At 35.8% G+C, this 21614-nt stretch overlaps 2 protein-coding genes across 2 annotated transcripts; one reads left to right on the forward strand and one right to left on the reverse strand.

The window, feature by feature from the left end:
• Positions 1-12604: 12604 nt before the first annotated feature.
• Positions 12605-19875, forward strand: LOC104108149 (ATP-dependent RNA helicase DEAH11, chloroplastic-like). The gene is made up of 3 exons (XM_009617132.4): positions 12605-13686; positions 14687-17828; positions 18421-19875. The coding sequence occupies exons 1-3, from the start codon at positions 12865-12867 to the stop codon at positions 19632-19634; spliced, it is 5178 nt and encodes a 1725-aa protein (XP_009615427.1). The 5' UTR covers positions 12605-12864; the 3' UTR covers positions 19635-19875.
• A 699-nt stretch (positions 19876-20574) lies between these two features.
• LOC104108151 (uncharacterized) lies at positions 20575-21165 on the reverse strand. The gene has a single exon (XM_009617135.1). It carries the CDS (start codon positions 21163-21165, stop codon positions 20575-20577), a length of 591 nt encoding a protein of 196 aa, XP_009615430.1.
• Positions 21166-21614: the final 449 nt, after the last annotated feature.

Here is a 21614-nt window from a genome sequence, read left to right on the forward strand (position 1 = left end):
CTTTTGTGTAAGATAAAGTTGATTATTACTTGTTTGGGATAGAGGCATAGTTGATGAATTAACTTATGTCGCATATAAGGAATTAGTGTGAGGAAGAACAATGTTTTAAAAGGGGAACCCGTTAGATAGGATGATCAATTCATAAAATATTCAACGATCAAGGAAAGAAGTAACCAAAGAAAGGGTTCATTCTAGTGTCACGGATTTTAATTGGTTCAGTTGTAAGAGCGTATCACGTGATGTGTGACTTAAATGCGCATCATGAGTCTAACTTTGCGTGAGATTTTTTTATATTTATGTGGAGGAAGTCATTGAGGAAAAATATTTTCTATCAACCTCAGTTAGTCATGAGCGGAATTCATTACAATTATCTTAACTTTTAACTCCATATCAATTGCTCCAACATACAATTGCACATTATTGTTAATCTTTATTACTCAATAATTCACCAAAATACTATTCAATGTGCTAATATTATTAATCTTTAGTATATATTTTACTCGAAAAATATATTTCATTCAGCTACCAAATAACCATGGAAAATATTTTTCAATAAAATATTTTTTCATAAATAATGCCTTCTATCAAATACTCTCTAAAAGAAAAAGTCCAACGGAGTAACGGAGGTTGATGAATACTTACTAATTTAAGTCAGCACCGGGTGCGAGTAAGTTTTTAGTTTTTGGGGTATTATCACGTTTAGCCCCCACCAGAAACTATTTTACATCTGGTAGCCGAAAAAGTATATAAAACTTGTATAATATATAACATACAAAATATGTATATATATACAAATTTTATATATTTTTTCGGCTATTATTTTTACAGCGGCTATACAGTGTCATTTTTCATTAGTTTTTACCTTAGATGAATACCAAAGGATCTGAGCATTTTGGTACAGTGAGATGTTTTCCATTTAGAATTTATGAAGCAGCCAGTTTTTTACATGAATAGCCAATTTTTACTAGGCGGTTGTTGTGGTCACGCAAAATCTTTAAAACCAGCCTCCTAGTTAGGCAAAGCAAACTAACCTGAGTAAAGTAAAATTAATAGAGCCATTTGTTCATTATCTCTTTAGTCCTACTATATAAATCAGAATTTTGTTAGGTAAAGGTGGACCAGGATTTAATTATAGGGGGTATTTTTTGGTTAATCAAATGAAAATCTTAAATCTAAATATCCGTCGAGTTAAATAAAACATTTCTTGTATAAAGTGAAGATAACATACTAAAAACAGACTTTTATAGTATATTTTCTCAACATTGTAACATGTGAGTTAGCTATATTTTGGAGGTCAGTTATCGTATTAAAAAAATAAATTGGAAGAATTGATTAGTCAATTGAAAAGTCCGTATTGTTTTGTCATATTCAAAGACTCGAGTTTATCATATTCAAAGACTTAACGATGTTTGACAATTGATAATCCCAAATGAATTATAAAAATGGCATACAAAAGATACATAAATTATAAAAATAAATTTACACTCTAGTATAGAATACTCCTAGTAATTTGGCTCCGGAGGCCTGAGTAGAGGTAGAATCAGAGCGAAAAAGTATTGGGGAGAGATGATTAGGCAAGATATGGCGTTGTTCCGTCTTACTGAGGACATGATCATGGATAGGAAGGCAATGGAGGTTGAAAATAAAGGTAAAGGGTTAGGATAGGTAGCCGAGCATTGTCCTGTTTGTGTATTCTCGTATCCCTTCACTTTTGTTATTACTTGTTGTTGCTTTCGTTTCGGCTTTCTAATTACAACACCTATTGTTAATTTTGTGTTTTTGCTTCGGTTTTTCTCGATTGGTATGCTTGTTGTTGTCCTTCTCAGGGGCGGCTCAATGATATTTGTGGCCTAAAGCCAAACTTCAATAAGGGGCCCTAAGATTTTTGTTGTAGAAGAAAACTCATAATTTTATTTGAATTTATTTTTCTAGCTTTTTGAAATGCGAAGTTATTAATAATTTGTTTATAATCGATTTCTTCTAATAATTCTTTTTCAATTGATAAAGAATATGTTTACTAATCAATATCAATAGATCTCTCAACTTTGTATCTATACTAGTCCATTGACTAGGATCATATATGTTCCTAGGAGTATAATTATCCAACTTATTTAGAACTTTTTGTTTTTCTTGAGGATATATGTTAGGTTTCTCGCCAACTTCTCCTCCTTCATCTTCTTCTTGAATTTTATTATTGTCTATCTCAATTATATTAGTGATTTGTTCATCTATCATAAAATCTTCCACATTTTTTGATTTAGAATTTTTACTATTCGCCACAAATTTATCAAGTGCTTCTTTTGGGATTGTATTAGAGTTTCAATCATTTTCCTTTTTTGACGTTTTGAACATTCGAATTCATATTTTCTAGTTGACATTTTAAAACTCTAATAAATAACTAAAAAGATAATATATACTTACAAAGAAAATATATCCAAAAAAAATAAAAAGTAGATGCAAATAATAAAATATAGAATAATCATAAGCTTTTGCTACTTTAAAATTCTTGATGTAACGCCAAAATACTTGAGAACAAATAAAACATATGGTACTTATGTTCTGCTCTTTTATTTTGTGATAGTGACTCAATGAGATTGGAATGTAGAGAAGGCCAAATGAACAATAGAAGAGTAAAAAATTTACTCCCTCTATTTCAATTTAGATGACACACTTTCCTTATTAGTCCGTTCCAAAAAGAATGACACATTTCTATAATTGAAAATAATTTAACTTTAAACTCTTCATTTTACTCATTATACCCTTAATGAGAAGCTTTTATAACCACACAAATGTCATGGCCCCACAAAGCTTTTACCCCTTAAACTTTTAAAATCACAAGTTTCAAAAAAAAAAAAAATTATTTTAAACTCCGTACCGAGTCAAACTACCTAAACGAAGGGACTTTTGCAGAGAAAGATAAAAAGAATGTGGGCCCATTTATAATAATGATGGTACATAAATGGTAAAAATTGCATGGGGCACCCTATTTGGTCACTCATTTTTAACTTATACCCGTTTTATTTTTCTGTTTGTATCCGTGCCTATTTTTTTTTGTTAAAAGCGTTTTAAAAAGACGTTTTTTCTTTTCTTTAATAAAATACTATTGACAAACTGCATGACAAAAATTTAAGCATATTTAGGCTAAAGTTTTAGCAAATAAACTAAAAAATTTCAGCTTGTTTATACTAAAGTTTCGGATAAAACTCGGGACAAAACTGTAGACTACGTTACAAAACTTCAGCATGCTTTGGTATGAAGTTTTAGCAAATGAACTAAATAACTTCAACATGCATTAGCAAAAACTCTTTAGAAAATTACATACTGCAAGACAAAAACTTAAGCATATTTAGTCTGAAATTTTAGCAAATGAACTAAATAATTTCAGCATGTTTTGTCTGAAATTTAGCAAATGAACTAAATAACTTCAGCATGTTTTGTTTGAAATTTTAGCAAATGAACTAAATAACTTAAGCATGTTTAGTCCGAAGTTTCAGATAAAATTTATGACAAAACTATAGACTGTAGGATAAATAACTTCTGCATGCATTAGCATGAAGTTTTAGCTTCAATGTGAAACAACTTCATGTTATATTAGCATGAAGTTTTAGCTTCAACATGAAACAGCTTCATGCTACATTAGCATGAAGTTTTAGGTTCAAGGTGAAACAACTTCATGCAAGTGTGATTCTGAAGATGAATCTGGATAAGTTTTTGATTTTTTTATAAAGTTGTTGAGAGGAGAGGAGATTATTTTATATCTTTTGTCAGGGGTGTAATTGTCATATTATTACGTTTTTTTTATAAGATGGCTACCAAATCAAGAATTTTAAAAAATAGGGTACAAGTTAAAAGGTGGCACAAATATAGGGTACGACTGCAAATCCCCTATATAAATGAGGCAAGATTGTGGAATGTTCACGCGTAAATAAGAAATAGATCCCAAAAATATATTCCTTTTCCAATTGTCCTCCAACTGCCCTTTTCCTTGAAACTTGCATTTTTTTTTCTTTTCAAATACTTAATATTGTTAAAAAAAAGGACAAATATATTAACTGTTAGAAATTTTTTGGGCCCCTACAAATAAGTGGCCCTAAGCAACGGCTTTACTTGCTTGGCCATTAGGCCGGCCCTGGTCCTTCTTTTACCTTTCCTGAACCGAGGGTCTATCGGAAATAACCTTTCTGCCTTCTTGAAGGTAGGAGTAAGGTCTGCATACACTTTACCCTCCTAATATCCCACTAGTGCAATTACACTGGGTTGTTATTGCTGTTGTTGTTATTGTTGTAGCAGTAATTACTTGGATTATTATGGGATACTTGATTCATCGTACTAAAGATATGTTATTTAATTTTAAATATACTTACTTTAATTACTAGTGCAATATATTCTTATATTCTAATTGGTGTACAGCTGGTCCATAAATATATTATTCCCAACTTATCCTCAAGTAACAGTTATACTGAGAATTACTCATATTTGGCAGGTAGAAACAAACGTTTATCATATGGAGGAAAAAATATACTTCCAATCACCAAATAGGACAAAATAACCAGAAAAGAAAGTCATATTATGTTGGACAAAATATCTTTAAAACCCCCCTAAACTTGACACGTATTGTTGATTATATTCTTGAACTATCTGTGGTCTTAATTACACCATATACTTGGTTATTCGATAGTTGTTACCCCCTTGGACGATCTCATCCTAGGAAAGTGGTATGCACTCGCCTGCCACGTGGATTTTTCTATCCATATGGCATTTTTTAAAAAATAAAAAATATATTTTATACCTTTTTCTAATAATATTTATAATAAAACTTAGTTAGAACTACATTATTTAGGCTAATATTTTTTATTTGGCTAAAAATAATAAAGTTTTAGTTATTGTTTTTGAATTTGACCTGGAAAAAAAAAGATTTATACAGTTGAATTAAATAGTCAAGGCATCTAAAAAGATATAAAAATACATAGTTTGATTTTTATTATTTTGACTATAATTTTTTATATAGCTCTAAATTATGGAGCTCTAAAAATATTATTTTTTAACAGATATTACCGGAAGAAGTAATAATACACATTTGAAATAATAGTCATTGCATCAAAAGAAGAAATAAAAAGAGTGTACAATTGCACGTTCATTATTTTGGCTATACCTTTTTATTTGGTAAAAAATAATGGAGTTGTAGCCATTTTTTTTACTGGTTTGACTCGAAAATAAAAATACACAATTAAAATAAATAGATATTATATCTAAAGAAAACAAATAACATAAAATACACAATTAATACTCCATTATTTTTGCTAAAAGTTTTCTATTTGGCTAAAATGATGGAGTTCCAACCAAAATTTTACAAATTTGGTCCAAAAAAAAAAAATACAGTTGGAATAAATAGACATTATATCTATAGAAGAAATTAAAAAGAATAAAAGTTAGAGTAAAGTCCATATTAATATGTCAAGATGAAACAAGAAGAAATACATAGTTGTAACAAATAACTCATTATATATGACTATATGCAATTAAAAGATAAAAGATAACCTACTTATAAGCTGATTTTTTAATTTTTCTTCACTCTCACACGCTTAAAAGAGAGTGCACCCACACTCTTTGCCACATCAGCGTCCAGTGAGGTAATGACTCTCAAAATGCCAAGTTAAGGGGGTTAATTAAGACCATGAATAGTTTAGGGGTGTAACTAATAATTCGTGTCAAGTTTAGGGAGGCTTTTAGGTATTCCACCTATTATGTTGTATCTTTGATGAAAATTAATTTAAAATATATTTAAAAATGTTATTCACGAGTAACATATTTTCTACCCACTAACAAATATTTGTCAAATTCCAAAATTTACAGCTAGCCAGTTGAAGAATCATTTACTACTTTAAGACGAAATTATGTTTTTCTAAAATTGTGAAATGATTCTTTAATTTAATTGTCCAAATCACCCCTGCTCCACACAGTTATCCCCCTAAATCTCACTCTTTAAGTAATAAATTAAATTACCCCTAAATTCCCTACCATTTTAATGATCCTACAAAAAATATATGACTATTTAGGAATATATTCAACTTATTTACTATTCTTCTATTCACTAAATCTTAATAAGATTTCACAAGTCTTTCATTACTTAATTTTTGAACATTTAACAAATATATTTGTCGACAAAGTAAGTAATTTCTATCGCGATCCTCGAATCGCTCATTTAATCTTTTCGGTAAATGGTATAATTACTTAGCTTGTACGAAGAGACTATTTATTTTTATCCATACTTGATACTAAGATTTTTAAGTTACCTATCGAAGGATCTTGAAATACTAATGCATAACAAGTAATTTAAAATAATTGTTTAAATATCCTATATGAATAAAGTTTTACCCATATTATATAACTAGGGTAAAAACTAAACCAAGCAAACAAGCAGTAAATTTTGATAGCACATCTCATTTGAGTTACCGTCACAATGACTTGTTCTCGGCCATAGCCCCATTCCCCTTGATGATTTCTCAACTACCTCTCTAGTTAGGCCTTTTGTAAGTGGATCTGACATATTATCACTTGACTTTACATAGTCAATCGTGATAATTCCTCTAGAGAATAATTGCCTAACGGTTTTATGTCTTCGTCGTATATGACGAGATTTACCGTTATACATAACGCTCCCAGCCCTTCCAATTGCCGCTTGACTATCACAATGTATGCATATTGGTGCCAACAGTTTGGGCCAAAATGGAATGTCTTCCAAGAAATTCCGGAGCCATTCAGCTTCTTCACCGGCTTTATCTAAGGCTATGAATTCAGCCTCCATTGTAGAGCGGGCAATACATGTTTGTTTGGACGACTTCCAAGATACCGCTCCTCCACCAATAGTGAATACATATCCACTCGTGGAACTTAGAATCAGTTGAACCGGTGATCCAATTTGCATCACAGTATCCCTCAATCACCGCAGGGAAATTACTGTAGTGCAATTCAAAGTTCTGGGTATGTTCTAAATATCCCAAAACTCGTTTCATTGCCATCCAATGAGATTGGCTTGGATTGCTCGTATATCGACTCAGTTTACTTATAGCACAAGCTATATCTGGTCGTGTACAATTCATGATATACATTAAGCATCCCAACACACGAGCATAATCCAATTGTGATATGCTTTGGCCTTTATTCTTTGCTAATGCAAGATTCACGTCAATTGGAGTCTTTGCAACTTTAAAGCCTAAGTGCTTGAATTTTTCAAGTACTGTCTTAATATAATGATATTGTGACAATGCCAGACCTTGAGGAGTCTTATGGATCTTAATTCCCAGAATTAAATCAGCAACTCCCAAGTCTTTCACATCAAACTTGCTATTGAGCATACGCTTAGTAGCATTTATGTTGGCAATGTCATTACTCATTATCAGCATATCACCCACATATAGGCAAACAATGACTATGTGATTTGGAACATTTTTAATATACACACATTTATCATATTCATTTATCTTAAAACCATTTGACAACATTATTTGGTCAAATTTCGCATGCCATTGTTTGGGTGCTTGTTTTAGTCCGTAAAGAGACTTAACAAGTCTACATACCTTCTTTTCTTTACCTGGAACCACAAACCCTTCAGGTTGTTCCATGTAAATTTTTTCCTCCAACTCTCCATTTAAGAAGGCCGTCTTAACATCCATTTGATGAATTTCAAGACCATACACTGCAGCTAATGCTACTAACATCCGTATGGACATAATTCTTGTAACTGGAGAGTATGTATCAAAGTAGTCTAGACCTTCTCGTTGTCTATACCCTTTGACTACGAGTCTTGCCTTGAATTTATCAATAGTGCCATCATCTTTGATTTTTCTCTTAAAAATCCATTTAGAACCCAAAGGTTTATTTCCAGGAGGAAGATCAACCAATTCCCATGTATGGTTGTTCAATATGGATTCTATTTCACTATTGACTGCCTCTTTCCAAAACAATGATTCCGAAGAAGTCATAGCTTCTTTAAATGTTTGAGGCTCATTCTCCAATAAGAAAGTCACAAAATCTGGTCCAAATGAAGTAGACGTTCTTTGACGTTTACTACGTCTTGGATCCTCCTGATTACATGTACTTTCTTTTGTTTCTTCCCGAGGTCGTTTAGATCCTTCACCAAACGGCTCACATTCCTTTTTATACGGATATATATTTTTAAAGAACTCAACATTATCTGATTCTATAACCGTATTATTATGAATGTCGGGATTTTCTGATTTATGAACCAGAAATCGATATGCTTTACTATTTGTCGCATATCCTATGAAAACACAATCAACGGTTTTCGGTCCTATCTTTACCCTTTTGGATTTAGGAACTTGCACTTTTGCCAAACACCCCCACACTTTAAAATAATTCAAGTTGGGCTTCCTTCCTTTCCATTTTTCATATGGAATGGATTGTGTTTTGCTATGGGGCACTCGATTTAATATTCGATTAGCCGTAAGAATGGCCTCCCCCCACAAGTTCTGTGGCAATCCAGAACTTATCACCAACGCATTCATCATCTCCTTTAATGTGCGATTTTTTCTTTCCGCAATCCCATTAGAGTGGGGCGTGTAAGGGGCTGTTGTTTGATGAATAATTTCATATTCTAAACATATTTCTTCAAAAGGAGATTCATATTCACCACCCCTATCACTTCTTATCATTTTTACTTTCTTGTTAAGTTGCGTTTCAACTTCATTTTTATATTGCCTGAATGCGTCTATTGCTTCATCTTTACTATTCAGTAAGTAAACATAGCAATATCGAGTACCATCGTCAATAAAAGTTATGAAATACTTCTTTTCACCGCGAGATGGTATTGACTTCATGTCACAAATATCTGTGTGAATTAAGTCTAAAGGATTTGAATTCCTTTCAACTGACTTATAAGGATGTTTAACATACTTAGATTCCACACATGTTTGACATTTTAATTTTTCGCATTCAAACTTGGGCAGTACTTCCAAGTTAATCATTTTCCGCAAGGTTTTATAATTGACATGACCCAAACGTACATGCCATAAATCATTTGACTCAAGTAAGTAAGAAGAAGCTGAAATATTATTATTGTTTTCCACAACCATTACATTCAGATTGAAAAGGCCCTCGGTGAGGTAACCTTTTCCTACAAATATTTCATTCTTACTAATGACAACCTTGTTGGACACAAAAACGCACTTAAAGTCGTGCTTAACAAGAAGTCCAGTAGAGACTAAATTCTTTCTCATTTCGGGAACATGAAGGACATTGTTCAAAGTCATGACCTTGCCAGAAGTCATTTTCAGAAATATCTTCCCATATCCTTCAACTTTTGCTGTTGAAGCATTTCCCATATAAACTGTCTCTCCGGGTCCAGCAGGAGCATAAGTAGCAAAAGCTTCTCTAACTGCACAAACATGGCGAGTGGCTCCTGAATCAAACCACCACAGTTTAGGATTTCCCACCAAGTTACATTCAGAAAGCATGGCACACAAGTTATCAACATCATCATGCTTTACTACCATGTTTGCTTGACCCCTTTTCTTGTCTTTCTTCGGAGCACGACACTCCGTAGATTTGTGTCCGGTTTTTCCACAGTTGTAGCAGTTTCCACTGAACCGCTTCTTGCTTAGGTTGTATTTCGGACCAGAAGCCTTCTTCCTCTTTTTGTTAGCTTCAACAATATTTGCTCCTATTATTGTTGAATTTTCACGGCCTCTCCTTTCAGCAGCTTTATTGTCCTCTTCGATTCTCAACCGAATAATGAGATCTTCAAGGGACATTTCCTTTCGTTTGTGTTTCAAATAATTTTTGAAGTCCTTCCACAACGGAGGCAACTTCTCAATCATTGCTGCTACTTGGAATGCTTCGTTGATGACAAGACCTTCAGCAAGTAGATCATGAATAATCACTTGCAATTCCTGGACTTGGGTAATAACAGATTTGCTATCTACTATTTTGTAGTCCAAAAATTTTGCGGCAACGAATTTCTTCATCCCGGCATCTTCAGTTTTATATTTCTTTTCAAGCGCATTCCACAATTCTTTTGACGTCTCCACGCTACTGTATACATTATACAGATTATCATCCAGTCCGCTAAGAATATAATTCTTGCATAAAAAATCAGAATGCTTCCACGCTTCAATCACGAGAAAGCGTTCATTCTCTGGAGTTTTATCTGGCAGATCAGGAACATCTTCCTTGATGAACTTCTGTAGACATAACGTAGTTAAGTAGAAGAACATCTTCTGCTGCCAGCGCTTGAAATCAATCCCGAAAAACTTTCCGGGTTTTTCTGCCGGTGCCAACGCCGGTGTTCGGCTTATCGATGCGTTGGCAGTCACCATCGGAACAGCTTGGTTTTCGCTTTCAGTCGTCATTTTTCTGTAAAAGAATGACACAAACAGACATTTAATAAATGTTTTCAAACTGGAGTAAAAATCACGTAGATTTTAATCTTCCAACAAAACGCCACGAAGGCTTTACTCTCCAAAACGGGAGTACACAAAACCACAAAGGTTTTAGTTTGCAGAATAATAAGAATAACACAAATACAGAAATAAATATTAAATTCCTTAAGATTGTTATTCCCGCCAATATTGCTGTATTTGTAAATAATAATTCTGCAAAATATAAGTTAACGTAATAAAACAGTAATTAATTCGAGCCCACTGAATTCACAGTGTTTTCTTAAGGAATTTAATCCCCTCCTAGTACCCAAGGTAATGGATTATTTCCTCCCAGGATAGAACGAATCACACACTGGTATTGCGGTACTTCAAACCCCAGTGTTTCAGCGAACACAAAGTTCGGTAGCAAATCACACTTACAGTTGCTTTGTTTGAGGTTAAAAAACAATGCAGAACGAGGGAGTAGAAACTCAGAAAATCGTATGGAAATGCTGAGAGGAAGGAGTGCAATGTATAGCCAAATCTGTTGAGCGATTTCAGTTTGTGTCTTGTGTGTTGTGTTGTTGAGTGTCTTTCTTCAACATCTGCTGCACATATATATAGCAACCAGTGTTGAAGAAGACCAAACGTTCACCCTCAAGCACATTCATGTTTGTGGAGCAAGCACATTCATGGTGGAAAGAGCATTAGGCGGCTGCCAAATGGTCAATAAAAAATTAATCAATCAATCATTTGACCGAAGCCGAAGCCGAGCGAGCGACGACGACGACGGCGCGAGGCTTGCTTTCTTCTTAACTCTTTAAGAGCTACAAGAAGAACAATTATATATATACCCACCAAAAATCTCTTCCTCTTCCAATATGGGACAATGTCTCATTGTCAAGAGGGAAAAACTTAAAATTTTACTCAAAAAATTTCATTTTCCCTCCATTTCCCATTCACCCTCATTTTAAGACTATTTCATCTTAAAAATTAAAACCTCAACATGGTACTCGATATACAAGTACAGGCGGCATTTGTACCAGTGTATTTTAAACTATTTATCCAATTAAATTATTACTAACTCTTTTTTCTCTTTTTGTAACCTTTTTCGAGATTAGTAAACTTTTTGGATACAGTGTATCGCCGCACTTCAAAATTATTTACATCCACGACTTAGCCAGTTTGGACATAAGAAATTTTTTAATTTTTTAAATTTTTTTTTTCTTTTTTGAAATCGATGTGTGACTATAAAATTTTAAATTTTTACTTAAAAATAAATTTTAGAATTTTTTGAAAATTTAAAAAATTTCAAAAAATTATTTTTTAAAATTTTTTATTTATAAAACTTAAAAAATAACTCAAAATTATATTCATATTCAAATACAACTCTAATTTTTAAATATATTTTCAGTTAATTTTTTTTTTCAGTTTTGTTTTTGAAATTTTACAATTCTTTATGTCCAAACGCCCACGTCTTTTGATCAACAAAGGGTTCGTATGTGTAAAAGGAAACTATAAAACTTGATCTCCAAGCGACTGCTTAAAGTACCGCTCAAATTTCCATAATCTCCCCTCCTTTCATGTAGGTCCCACTAAGAAATTTGGTTTTTTCAAGGATATATTTTGACAGCTACCATTTTAATTAGATTTCATAAATCTTTTATTTTTAGCTACTTATACAAAAATATTAAATCTTCTCGCTTCGGATCTCGACCGTTAATTATCTATTTACCCTTATCCGCAGACATATGACGAAACTCATATTTGCTCTACACATTTTACTACGGCTATAAAAATCATATCTATCAACGGCTCTTGAGATACTAATTCATAGTAATAACTTTCAAATATCATTTTCTATATACCATAAAACATTAGTTCGTTAAGTCTCATTTCAGATCTTGACCATTAATTACCTACTTATCTTATTTACAAACACACTAAATTAACACGTGTTCTTTTTACTTTATAACGACTACAAAAACAATTTGTTCATGTTCATCAATAAATCTCGAGATACTAATCCATAACAACTAACTTTTAAATATTTTTATCAATTCATATATCAACAAATCTCGAGATACTAATACATAAAATTAAGCTTTCAAACAAAAACTATCTCATTTTTAAAAAAAAAAAAAAAAAAAGAAGAACAAGAAAGAAAGAAAAAAAGCAATAATTTCAAAATAGGATACAAAAAGAACCTTCTCACTTTGCTCTTACTTTTCCTTTTCCCCTTCCACCATCTAAAACCCCTCTCTTTTTTCCACCTTCTTCCAAATAAATCCTAAACAGCTTCTTTCACTGTCACTATTCACTCTCTGTTGTTTGATACCTCTGACTCTGTTCCCATATATACAGAAGTACTTGCCGTCGCTTTCTTCGCAACCCCAAAAACACACACACACACACACACTGAGTCACGCAGTTTTTATCACTCTGTTTTTGCTGACTTTTTCCGGGAAACCCCTTTTTCTTTTCAGCAATGCAAAGACGAATTTCTCCTTCACCGGCGGTGAACCAACCCCGTTATGGGTTTCACCGGAATCAGCCCATGAGTTACCGGTTCGACCGGCCACCGGAAAAACCGATACAAAAACCGCCCAATTTTATAGTCCAACTCTGTTCAACTCACAGGGTTCTCACCAGGCCACAACTAAACTCTCTAATTTCAAAATTACCATTCACTCCTCAAAACTCCTTTGTGTTTTCCTCCGGTTTCGTCGTCGGAACCCTACTGTATGAGCAGTGGAATCAAGCGTTAGACGTGACGGTTGAATTATGGAAGCTAAAGTTAAAAAGTGAGCATTTTTATACCCCATTTGTTAAAGAAAATATTGAGGTTTCATCTGATAAAGAGGAATTGAATAATAGTTTAAAGGGTGTTTTTTTAGACCATTTGTATGGGATTCTTGATGGGGTTTTAGTGCAAATATGGGAGCAAAAGTTGGGCTTTTTAATGAATGAAATTGATGGGGTTTCGAGTTTGTTAAGGAAACATAATAGGATTGGAGTTTATGGTGAGTTGTGTAAGAAAAGGAAGGGTCTTGAAGCTGAGAGGGATTTGATTAAATTAAGGATTGATGAATTTAAGAATGGAATTAAATGTATTATTCAATATTTAGAGGAGGGGGGAAAGGGTTTTGTTGAGAATGAGGAGGGTTTTAGGGTGTTAAAATTTGGCGGGGAAGAATTTGATTGGGATAGAATTCATTGTTTGATGATGAGAGAATGTAGAAGGCTTGATGATGGCTTACCTATTTTTGCTTTCAGGCAGCAGATTCTTAAGCAAATTCATTGCCAACAGGTAACTATCTGTTAGATTTTTGTTACTCCGTCCGTTTTAATTTAATTTATGGGAACCTATTTGATTATCTACGAAGTTAGGAAAGGAAGGATGATTTTTGAAACGCGTGGTTTAAACATGTAATAACATGTGTGTTGCTAACTTGTTGTCTTAAACAATGACATGGTATAACATACTTTAAAAGTTTCTCATTGAGGGTAAAATGAGAAATTTAAGTGAAATTGTTTCCAAATTTATAAAGAGATCTTTGGAACAGACGAAAAAGTAAATAGGATCACATAAATTGAAATGGAGGGATCTTTTGTTGTTTTAAAAAGGTTTTTTTCCCGCCATGGATTCCATGACGACCACGGGAGCAAATTTACCCTTAAGTCGAGGCTTTAAGCATGTACGATGCATATGGACATCAAGATAAACATATAGAGATGTATGCATGTGTACGAGACGACTGCAACTAGAACATGTAATCCATCTTGGTGAAAGAGTAATGAGCTTATATTTTATCTGCAAATTTGTTAACTCAAGGGGCTTTTCTGCAAATCTTTGCTATAACTTTTGCAGAAACAATTATGCTGTTTTTAATATATGCCAATTGAAATTGCAGCTATTGTTATTTAACCAAAAATAAAAAAAGTAGACTTGCAACTATTTTTTGATTTTGTAGGAATTTGACTAGAACATTTTGGTGAAAGAGATATAAATTGCTTTTACTGATTAAGAGGAGCTATAAATTGTGTTTAATGATTTCATCTTGTTGTTTGCAGGTGCTAAAGATAATTTTTCCCTTGTATTGTTGTTCTTAATTTTGTCATTTGATTATACAGATGTGCTATATATTTTTGAGTTTTCAACAGTGTTTTTTATCAAGGAATAAGCTTTTAGGTCTGTTTGTATGCATCTTAGGTGATCTGAATGAGATGAGTTTTTTTTTGTTTTGGTGGCGTTGGTTTTTATTTTTGGGCACGATGCGTTGCGTTATTTTTTGATGGTTATGTTCTAGGTGACGGTTTTGGTTGGAGAGACTGGATCAGGAAAGAGTACACAATTAGTGCAGTTCCTTGCTGATTCAGGAATAGCTGGCAATGGTTCTATGATTTGCACTCAGCCTCGGAAACTTGCTGCCAACTCTTTAGCAAGGAGGGTTAGAGAAGAAAGCCAGGGGTGTTATGATGATAATTCAGTTACCTGCAATCCATCATATTCGTCTTGTCAACAGTTTGATTCAAAGATAATTTTTATGACAGATCACTGCCTACTGCAGCACTATATGGGTGACAAGACTTTGTCCAAGATTTCATGTATCATAGTCGATGAGGCACATGAAAGAAGCCTAAACACTGATCTTCTTTTAGCATTGATAAAGAACCTACTTCATCGGAGGTTTGATCTGAGGCTTATTATTATGTCTGCCACAGTTGATGCAGACCAGCTTGCAGATTACTTCTTTGGTTGTGGAACTTTCCATGTGGCGGGTAGAACTTTTCCGGTTGATATTAAGTATGTTCCCTGTGAATCTGATGTCCATCCTGCTGTAGGTGCAATTGCCTCTTATGTCCACGATGTTATCAAGATGGTGACCGAGATACATAGAACGGAGGGAGAGGGCGCTATTCTAGCCTTCTTGACATCTCAGAGTGAAGTTGAGTGGGCTTGTGACAAGTTTCAAGCACCTCTGGCCATTGTTTTACCTTTACATGGCAAATTAACTTATGATGACCAAAACCGAGTGTTTCTCTTCTATCCAGGGAGGAGAAAGGTAATATTCACCACAAATCTTGCCGAGACATCACTGACAATTCCCGGTGTCAAATATGTTGTTGATTCTGGTGTGGTTAAAGAAAGCAGGTTTGAACCTGGCACCGGCATGAATGTTCTCAGGATATGCAGTGTGAGCCAAAGTTCCGCTAATCAGAGAGCTGGTCGTGCCGGGAGAACTGAACCTGGAAAGTGTTACAGGCTGTACTCTCAAAGTGATTTTGAGGGAATGCCTTGTCATCAGGAACCTGAAATTCGCAAAGTTCATCTTGGTGTTGCAGTGCTGAGGATTCTTGCATTAGGTATCAAGAATGTGCAAGATTTTGATTTTGTTGATGCACCTAGCCCCAAAGCTATCGAGATGGCCACCCGAAATCTGGTTCAACTAGGAGCTGTTACACAAAGAGATGATGATACATATGTATTAACTGCAGAAGGACGAAAACTGGTCAAGTTGGGTATTGAACCTAGGTTGGGCAAAATGATCCTCGGTTGCTTTGATCAACGTATGGGTAGAGAAGGTGTTGTGCTTGCTGCTGTCATGGCAAATTCCAGCAGCATTTTCTGTAGGGTTGGTTCTGAAGGAGACAAGCTAAAATCTGATCGCCTTAAGGTGCAATTTTGCCATCCAAATGGTGACCTCTTTACTTTATTATCTGTTTACAGGGAATGGGAGGCTGTGCCTAGGGAAAAGAAGAATAGCTGGTGTTGGGATAATAGTATCAATGCCAAATCCATGAGGAGATGCCAGGAGACTGTGCAGGAACTGGAAGCCTGTCTTCAAAACGAACTAAATATGATCATTGCCAGTTACTGGCAATGGGATCCTCAAGTTTATACCAAGCATGACGAAGTTTTGCAGAGTATAATTCTTTCTTCCCTTGCGGAAAATGTTGCTATGTACTCAGGTTATGATCAGCTTGGTTATGAGGTTGCACTAACTGGGAAGTGTGTCCAACTACATCCTGCCTGTTCGCTTCTGAATTTTGCCCAACGGCCGCGTTGGGTAGTTTTCGGGCAAGTCCTTGCATCAACTTATGAATATCTGGTCTGTGTTACTTCATTTGAGTTCAGTTCTCTTTATAGCCTCAATCCTGTTCCTTTGTTTGATTTTCTGAAGATGGATGCCCAAAAGCTAGAAAAGAAGGTTTTGACAGGCTTCGGAGTCATGCTACTCAAAAGATTCTGTGGAAAATCTAACTGTAACATTAATAATCTTGTCACGAGCATCAGAACTACTTATGTGGATGAAAGGATAGGCATTCAAGTCAATGTTGATGACAATGAGGTTCTTTTATATGCTTCTTCAAGAGACATGAAGAGTGTTACCTGCTGTGTAAATGATGCCCTAGAATATGAAAGTAAGTTGTTGCAGAACGAATGTTTAGAGAAATGCCTATTCAGTGGAGGTTCGGCGGCTTCAGCTTCTATTGCCCTCTTTGGAGCTGGTGCTATGATAAAGCATTTGGAGCTTGAGAAGAGATGTTTGACTGTGGACATATTTCATTCAAATGGAAATGCGATTGATGATAAGGAATTGCTGATGTTTCTGGAGAAATTCACGTCTGGTAGTATTTGTGCGGTGTATAAGTCCTCTGGGATGGGCCAGGACAGCGAGGAGAACAAGTGGGGCAGAGTGACATTTCTTACCCCTGATGCTGCAAAACAAGCTGCATTCTTAGATCAAGTGGAATTCAATGGTGGCTTTCTGAAAGTAGTTTCGTCTAGGAGCAGCATGCATGGCAGTGATCAAAAGATGTTCCGGTCAGCTCTCAGAGCTAAAGTCCAATGGCCTCGTAAATACAGTAGAGGAGTAGCTTTTTTGAAATGCCACACAAGTGATGTTGCATTTATGATAAATGACTTCTCTGACCTGATGATTGGTGAAAGAATTATCCGTTGTGAGCCAAGCAATAAGTACCCTGACAACTTGGTCATTTCTGGAATTGATAAGGAGATTTCTGAGGCAGAGATACTCGAGGTGTTGAGGGCATCAACAAATAGGAGAGTTCTGGATTTGTTCTTGGTGAGAGGAACTGCTGTAGAAGATCCTCCAGTAGCTACTTGTGAAGAAGCACTTAGGAAAGTAATATCTCCCTTCATGCCTAATAGGATTCCATATGTTAACTCTGTTCGCGTCCAGGTCTTCCAGCCGGAACCAAAGGATGCTTACACAAGAGCAGCTATCACTTTTGACGGAAGTCTTCATCTTGAAGCAGCCAAGGCTTTGGAGCAAATTGATGGCAAGGTATTGCCCGGATGCCTTTCCTGGCAGAAAATAAGATGTCAGCAACTATTTCACAGCTCTGTTTCCTGTCCTGCACCAGTTTATCATGTTATCAGGAACCAGCTGGATTCCTTACTTGCTAGCCTCCGACGAAGAAACGGTATGTCCTGCTACTGTGTTTCCTTCATATTTCTTACTAACAAACTACATGTTAATTTAATTCATCATTTGCTGGATTCTTTTGACTATGGAGCTCACTATCCAATTTTGCTTGAAAAATTGGCCCTTGTTAGAAATATTTTCTGTTTCCATGTCAGTGTAAAAAAGGTGATAGTAGAAATGGAATCTTGAGATCTGCTGGTTATGTCTTTGTCAAACTGGGCTGCTTACGTAAAGTGGCTGATTTTGGTTTAAAGTTTAAGCTGAAGTGACCTGTTTCATGCCTTCAAGTGTTGACTGCTTTTAATATTGTTGTTCACATTCCTGTTGTACACTTCTAAATTTTCTTAGTGGCACTGATTATTGGTTGATATGAAACTTTGTTGTCTTTTATCTCGAGACCTCCTCCACAAGAAGGGGCTTGCAGATCCCCTCTCCTTTTTTGTGTTTGATTGTGGATAGGAGAAAACTAGGGAATGCAAAGAGCGGGGGCTTATTCTGCAACCTGTTATGAATGTTATTTGTATCATAATTTAAGATAATCCCGGATTTATTTAACTGGTTGGTGAGAAGAAGTTGTGATTGTTTTGCAGGCGTGGAATGCAACCTCGTGAGAAATGATAACGGTTCCTATAGAGTTAAGATATCTGCCATTGCTACAAAAGTTGTGGCAGAGATGAGAAGGCCATTGGAGCAACTTATGAAAGGCAAGATTGTAGATCACGTGGACATTACTCCAACAGTTGTTCAACTTCTCTTCTCTCGCGAAGGAACTAACATTATGAACAGGATTCAGCGGGAGACCGGAACCTATATTCTTTTTGACAAGCATAACCTACTTGTACGAATCTTTGGCTCTTCAGATAATGTTGATAGGGCGCAGCAGAGATTAATAGATTCCCTTCTGGCGCTACATGAAAGCAAGCAACTTGAAGTTCATCTTCGTGGACAACATTTGCCTCCTGACCTGATGAAAAGAGTTGTTCAGACGTTTGGACCAGATCTTAATGGCCTTAAAGAAAAGGTGCCTGGGGCAGAATTCTCTCTGAACACAAAGCGCCATTGCATCTGTATCAATGGTAGTAAAGACTTGAAGCAAAAAGTTGAGGACTTAATCTGTGAAATTTCTCAAAGAAGCGGTCCACCAACTCAAACGATGGGAGATGAGGCCGACTGTCCTGTTTGCTTGTGTGAACTGGAGGATCCTTATAGACTTGAAGCTTGTGCTCATTTATTCTGTCGGTCATGCTTGCTAGAGCAATGTGAGTCCGCGATCAAAAGCCGGGAAGGTTTCCCCGTCTGCTGTATGCGTCAAGGTTGTAGGGAACCCATTTTGCTTGCTGATTTGAAGTCGCTATTGTCGAGTGACAAGTTGGAGGAACTTTTCAGGGCGTCATTGGGGGCTTTTGTGGCAGCCAATGGGGGTACCTACCGCTTTTGCCCCTCACCCGACTGCCCTTCAATTTATCGTGTTGCGGATCCTGGTATGGTTGGTGAACCTTTTGTCTGTGGTGCATGCTTTGTGGAGACGTGTACTAGATGCCACCTCGAGTATCATCCATACCTTTCATGTGAGATGTACCAGGAGTTTAAAAATGACCCCGATTCCTCTCTAAAGGAATGGTCCAAGGGAAAAGAGAATGTCAAGAAATGTCCAGTTTGCAGCTTTACAATTGAGAAGATAGATGGCTGCAATCATATCGAGTGTAGGTGCGGGAAACATGTTTGCTGGGTTTGTTTGGAATTCTTCGACAGCAGTGAGAATTGCTATGGCCATTTGAGGAATATTCACCTGTCCATTACATGAGAACTAGAGTACCATAGTTTATGAAGCATTCATGTGAATATTTGCCTGTCTATGTAACCCAGACCTTTTTATGTAAATATATATATCTATGTTTATGTAATAAACCCCCTCTTGTGAGACAGTACTATTTGCTCCTATATGTATACAAACACCCACATGCATATATTTGTGTGTTCAGAACCTTTGATGTTGCCTGTGAACAGTTAAATGGCGTTATTACAAGAATACAGTTTCTATCTAATTTGTAGCATTTGGTTAATTCTGTTTTTCCAACATTATATTCGGGACAGGGTAGGAGTAGCCTACAAGATGCAGGAAGCGAGGTTAAGATGGTTTGGGCATGTGAAGAGAAGCACAGATGATCCAGTGAGGAGGTGTGAGAGGTTGGCCTCGGTGGGTCCGAAGAGAGGTAGAGGTCGGCCAAAGAAGTAATGGGAGAGGTAATTAGGCACGATTTGGTGTTGCTCCAGCTCATTGAGGACATGACCCTTGATAGGAAGGTGTGGAGGCTGAGAATTAGGGTAGAAGGTTAGTAGGTAGTCGTGTGTGTCTTCCCCGTGCCAGCAGGATTAGTAGTTAGCCTCGTATTCTATTAGTGATAAATCTCTATTACTACATGTTCATTACGCTTGTTTTTTTAAATATTTTGTTGTTGTTACTGCGTGTTGCTAGTGCTTTCGTTTCACCTTTTCTTGAGTCGGGGTATTTTCGGAAACTTCTCTACCTTCAAGGTAGGGGTAAGGTCTGTGTACACGCTACGCTTTCCTGACCCCACTCGTGGGATTATAATGAATTTTTTGTTGTTATTGTTGTTGTGTTTCCAACATCATAGTACTATAACAATAGCTGATAACACCAATCTTCTCAATTGCAAAACAAAGTGTTTCTATGTAGTCCTGGTTTTTAATTGGATGCAAGAAAGTTGAAAAAAGTCAGTGAATTAAAGCAGGTATCTGCAGCCAATTGCAGCTATGCCTAAACATAATGCAACAGCCATAAACCATGTTACACCATTTGCAGCATTCTTATCTTCATCTTCTTTTGTCCTGTGCATTCTATCAACATGCTGCTGCTGCTGCTGCTGTTGTGTTTTTAACTGCAGGATTTGAAACTCAAGAACTTTGATCCAGTTCTTATAAGCAAGCGATCGTGCTGATTCTTCTATCAGAAAATTCGAAAGTGCATTTTTTTCTTTATGCAGTTCTTGATACTTCCTCTCTGCCTCTCTTGCTCGTGTTTGTGATCGTCTCAACGCCTTTAGAAGTTCGATCCTGTCACTCCCCAGTTCTTGTTTAGGCTCGATATTCGCCTCCTTGTGATCATCCTCCTCCTCCTCCACCCTCCATACGTTATTCGTCGGTGATAGCATTGTTTTATCAGGGCCAGAAAATACCGTGAGAGGTGGAGGCAAGTCACAATTTTGCATAAGATCAAGACTAGATTTTTGGCCAAACATGTAATTCATAGTCATCTCATCTTTGATCAACCCCATAGGACTTAATTTCTGGTTATTCATCAACCAACCTGCCATCATCCCAACTATCTTGTTTTTGGCTTAAACTTGCAAATTTTGATGAAATATGCCAATAACTTAAGAAAGGGAGAGAGGGAAGTTGGTAAGGGGGTGGGTGGGGGATGAACTAGAGGGTAGTTGTTGGATAGGGGGATTGTCAAAGGGATCAAGAAAGTGAAAAAGAGAAGCCATAATATCAAGAGATTTTATTGGATAATAGGATTGGTGGGACCCAAAATTTTGGTGAAGAGGCATAATCTAGTTGGTTGGATAACTTTTGAATTTTCTAACATAGTTTAGAAAGATGCGTGTAAGAATAAAGAGAGGGGATTTTTTTTTTTTTTTTTGGTTTGGGGATGGGGTGGGGGAATGGGGATTCTTTCCCTCTGAGTATAAGCAAAGATAACATACAAAATTAAAGAGTCAATAGATTCTAATTGGAATTACCATGGAAGCTAGCTCCTCGC

This window comes from Nicotiana tomentosiformis, chromosome 5 (genome assembly GCF_000390325.3).
Source record: "Nicotiana tomentosiformis chromosome 5, ASM39032v3, whole genome shotgun sequence".
NCBI lineage: Eukaryota > Viridiplantae > Streptophyta > Magnoliopsida > Solanales > Solanaceae > Nicotiana > Nicotiana tomentosiformis.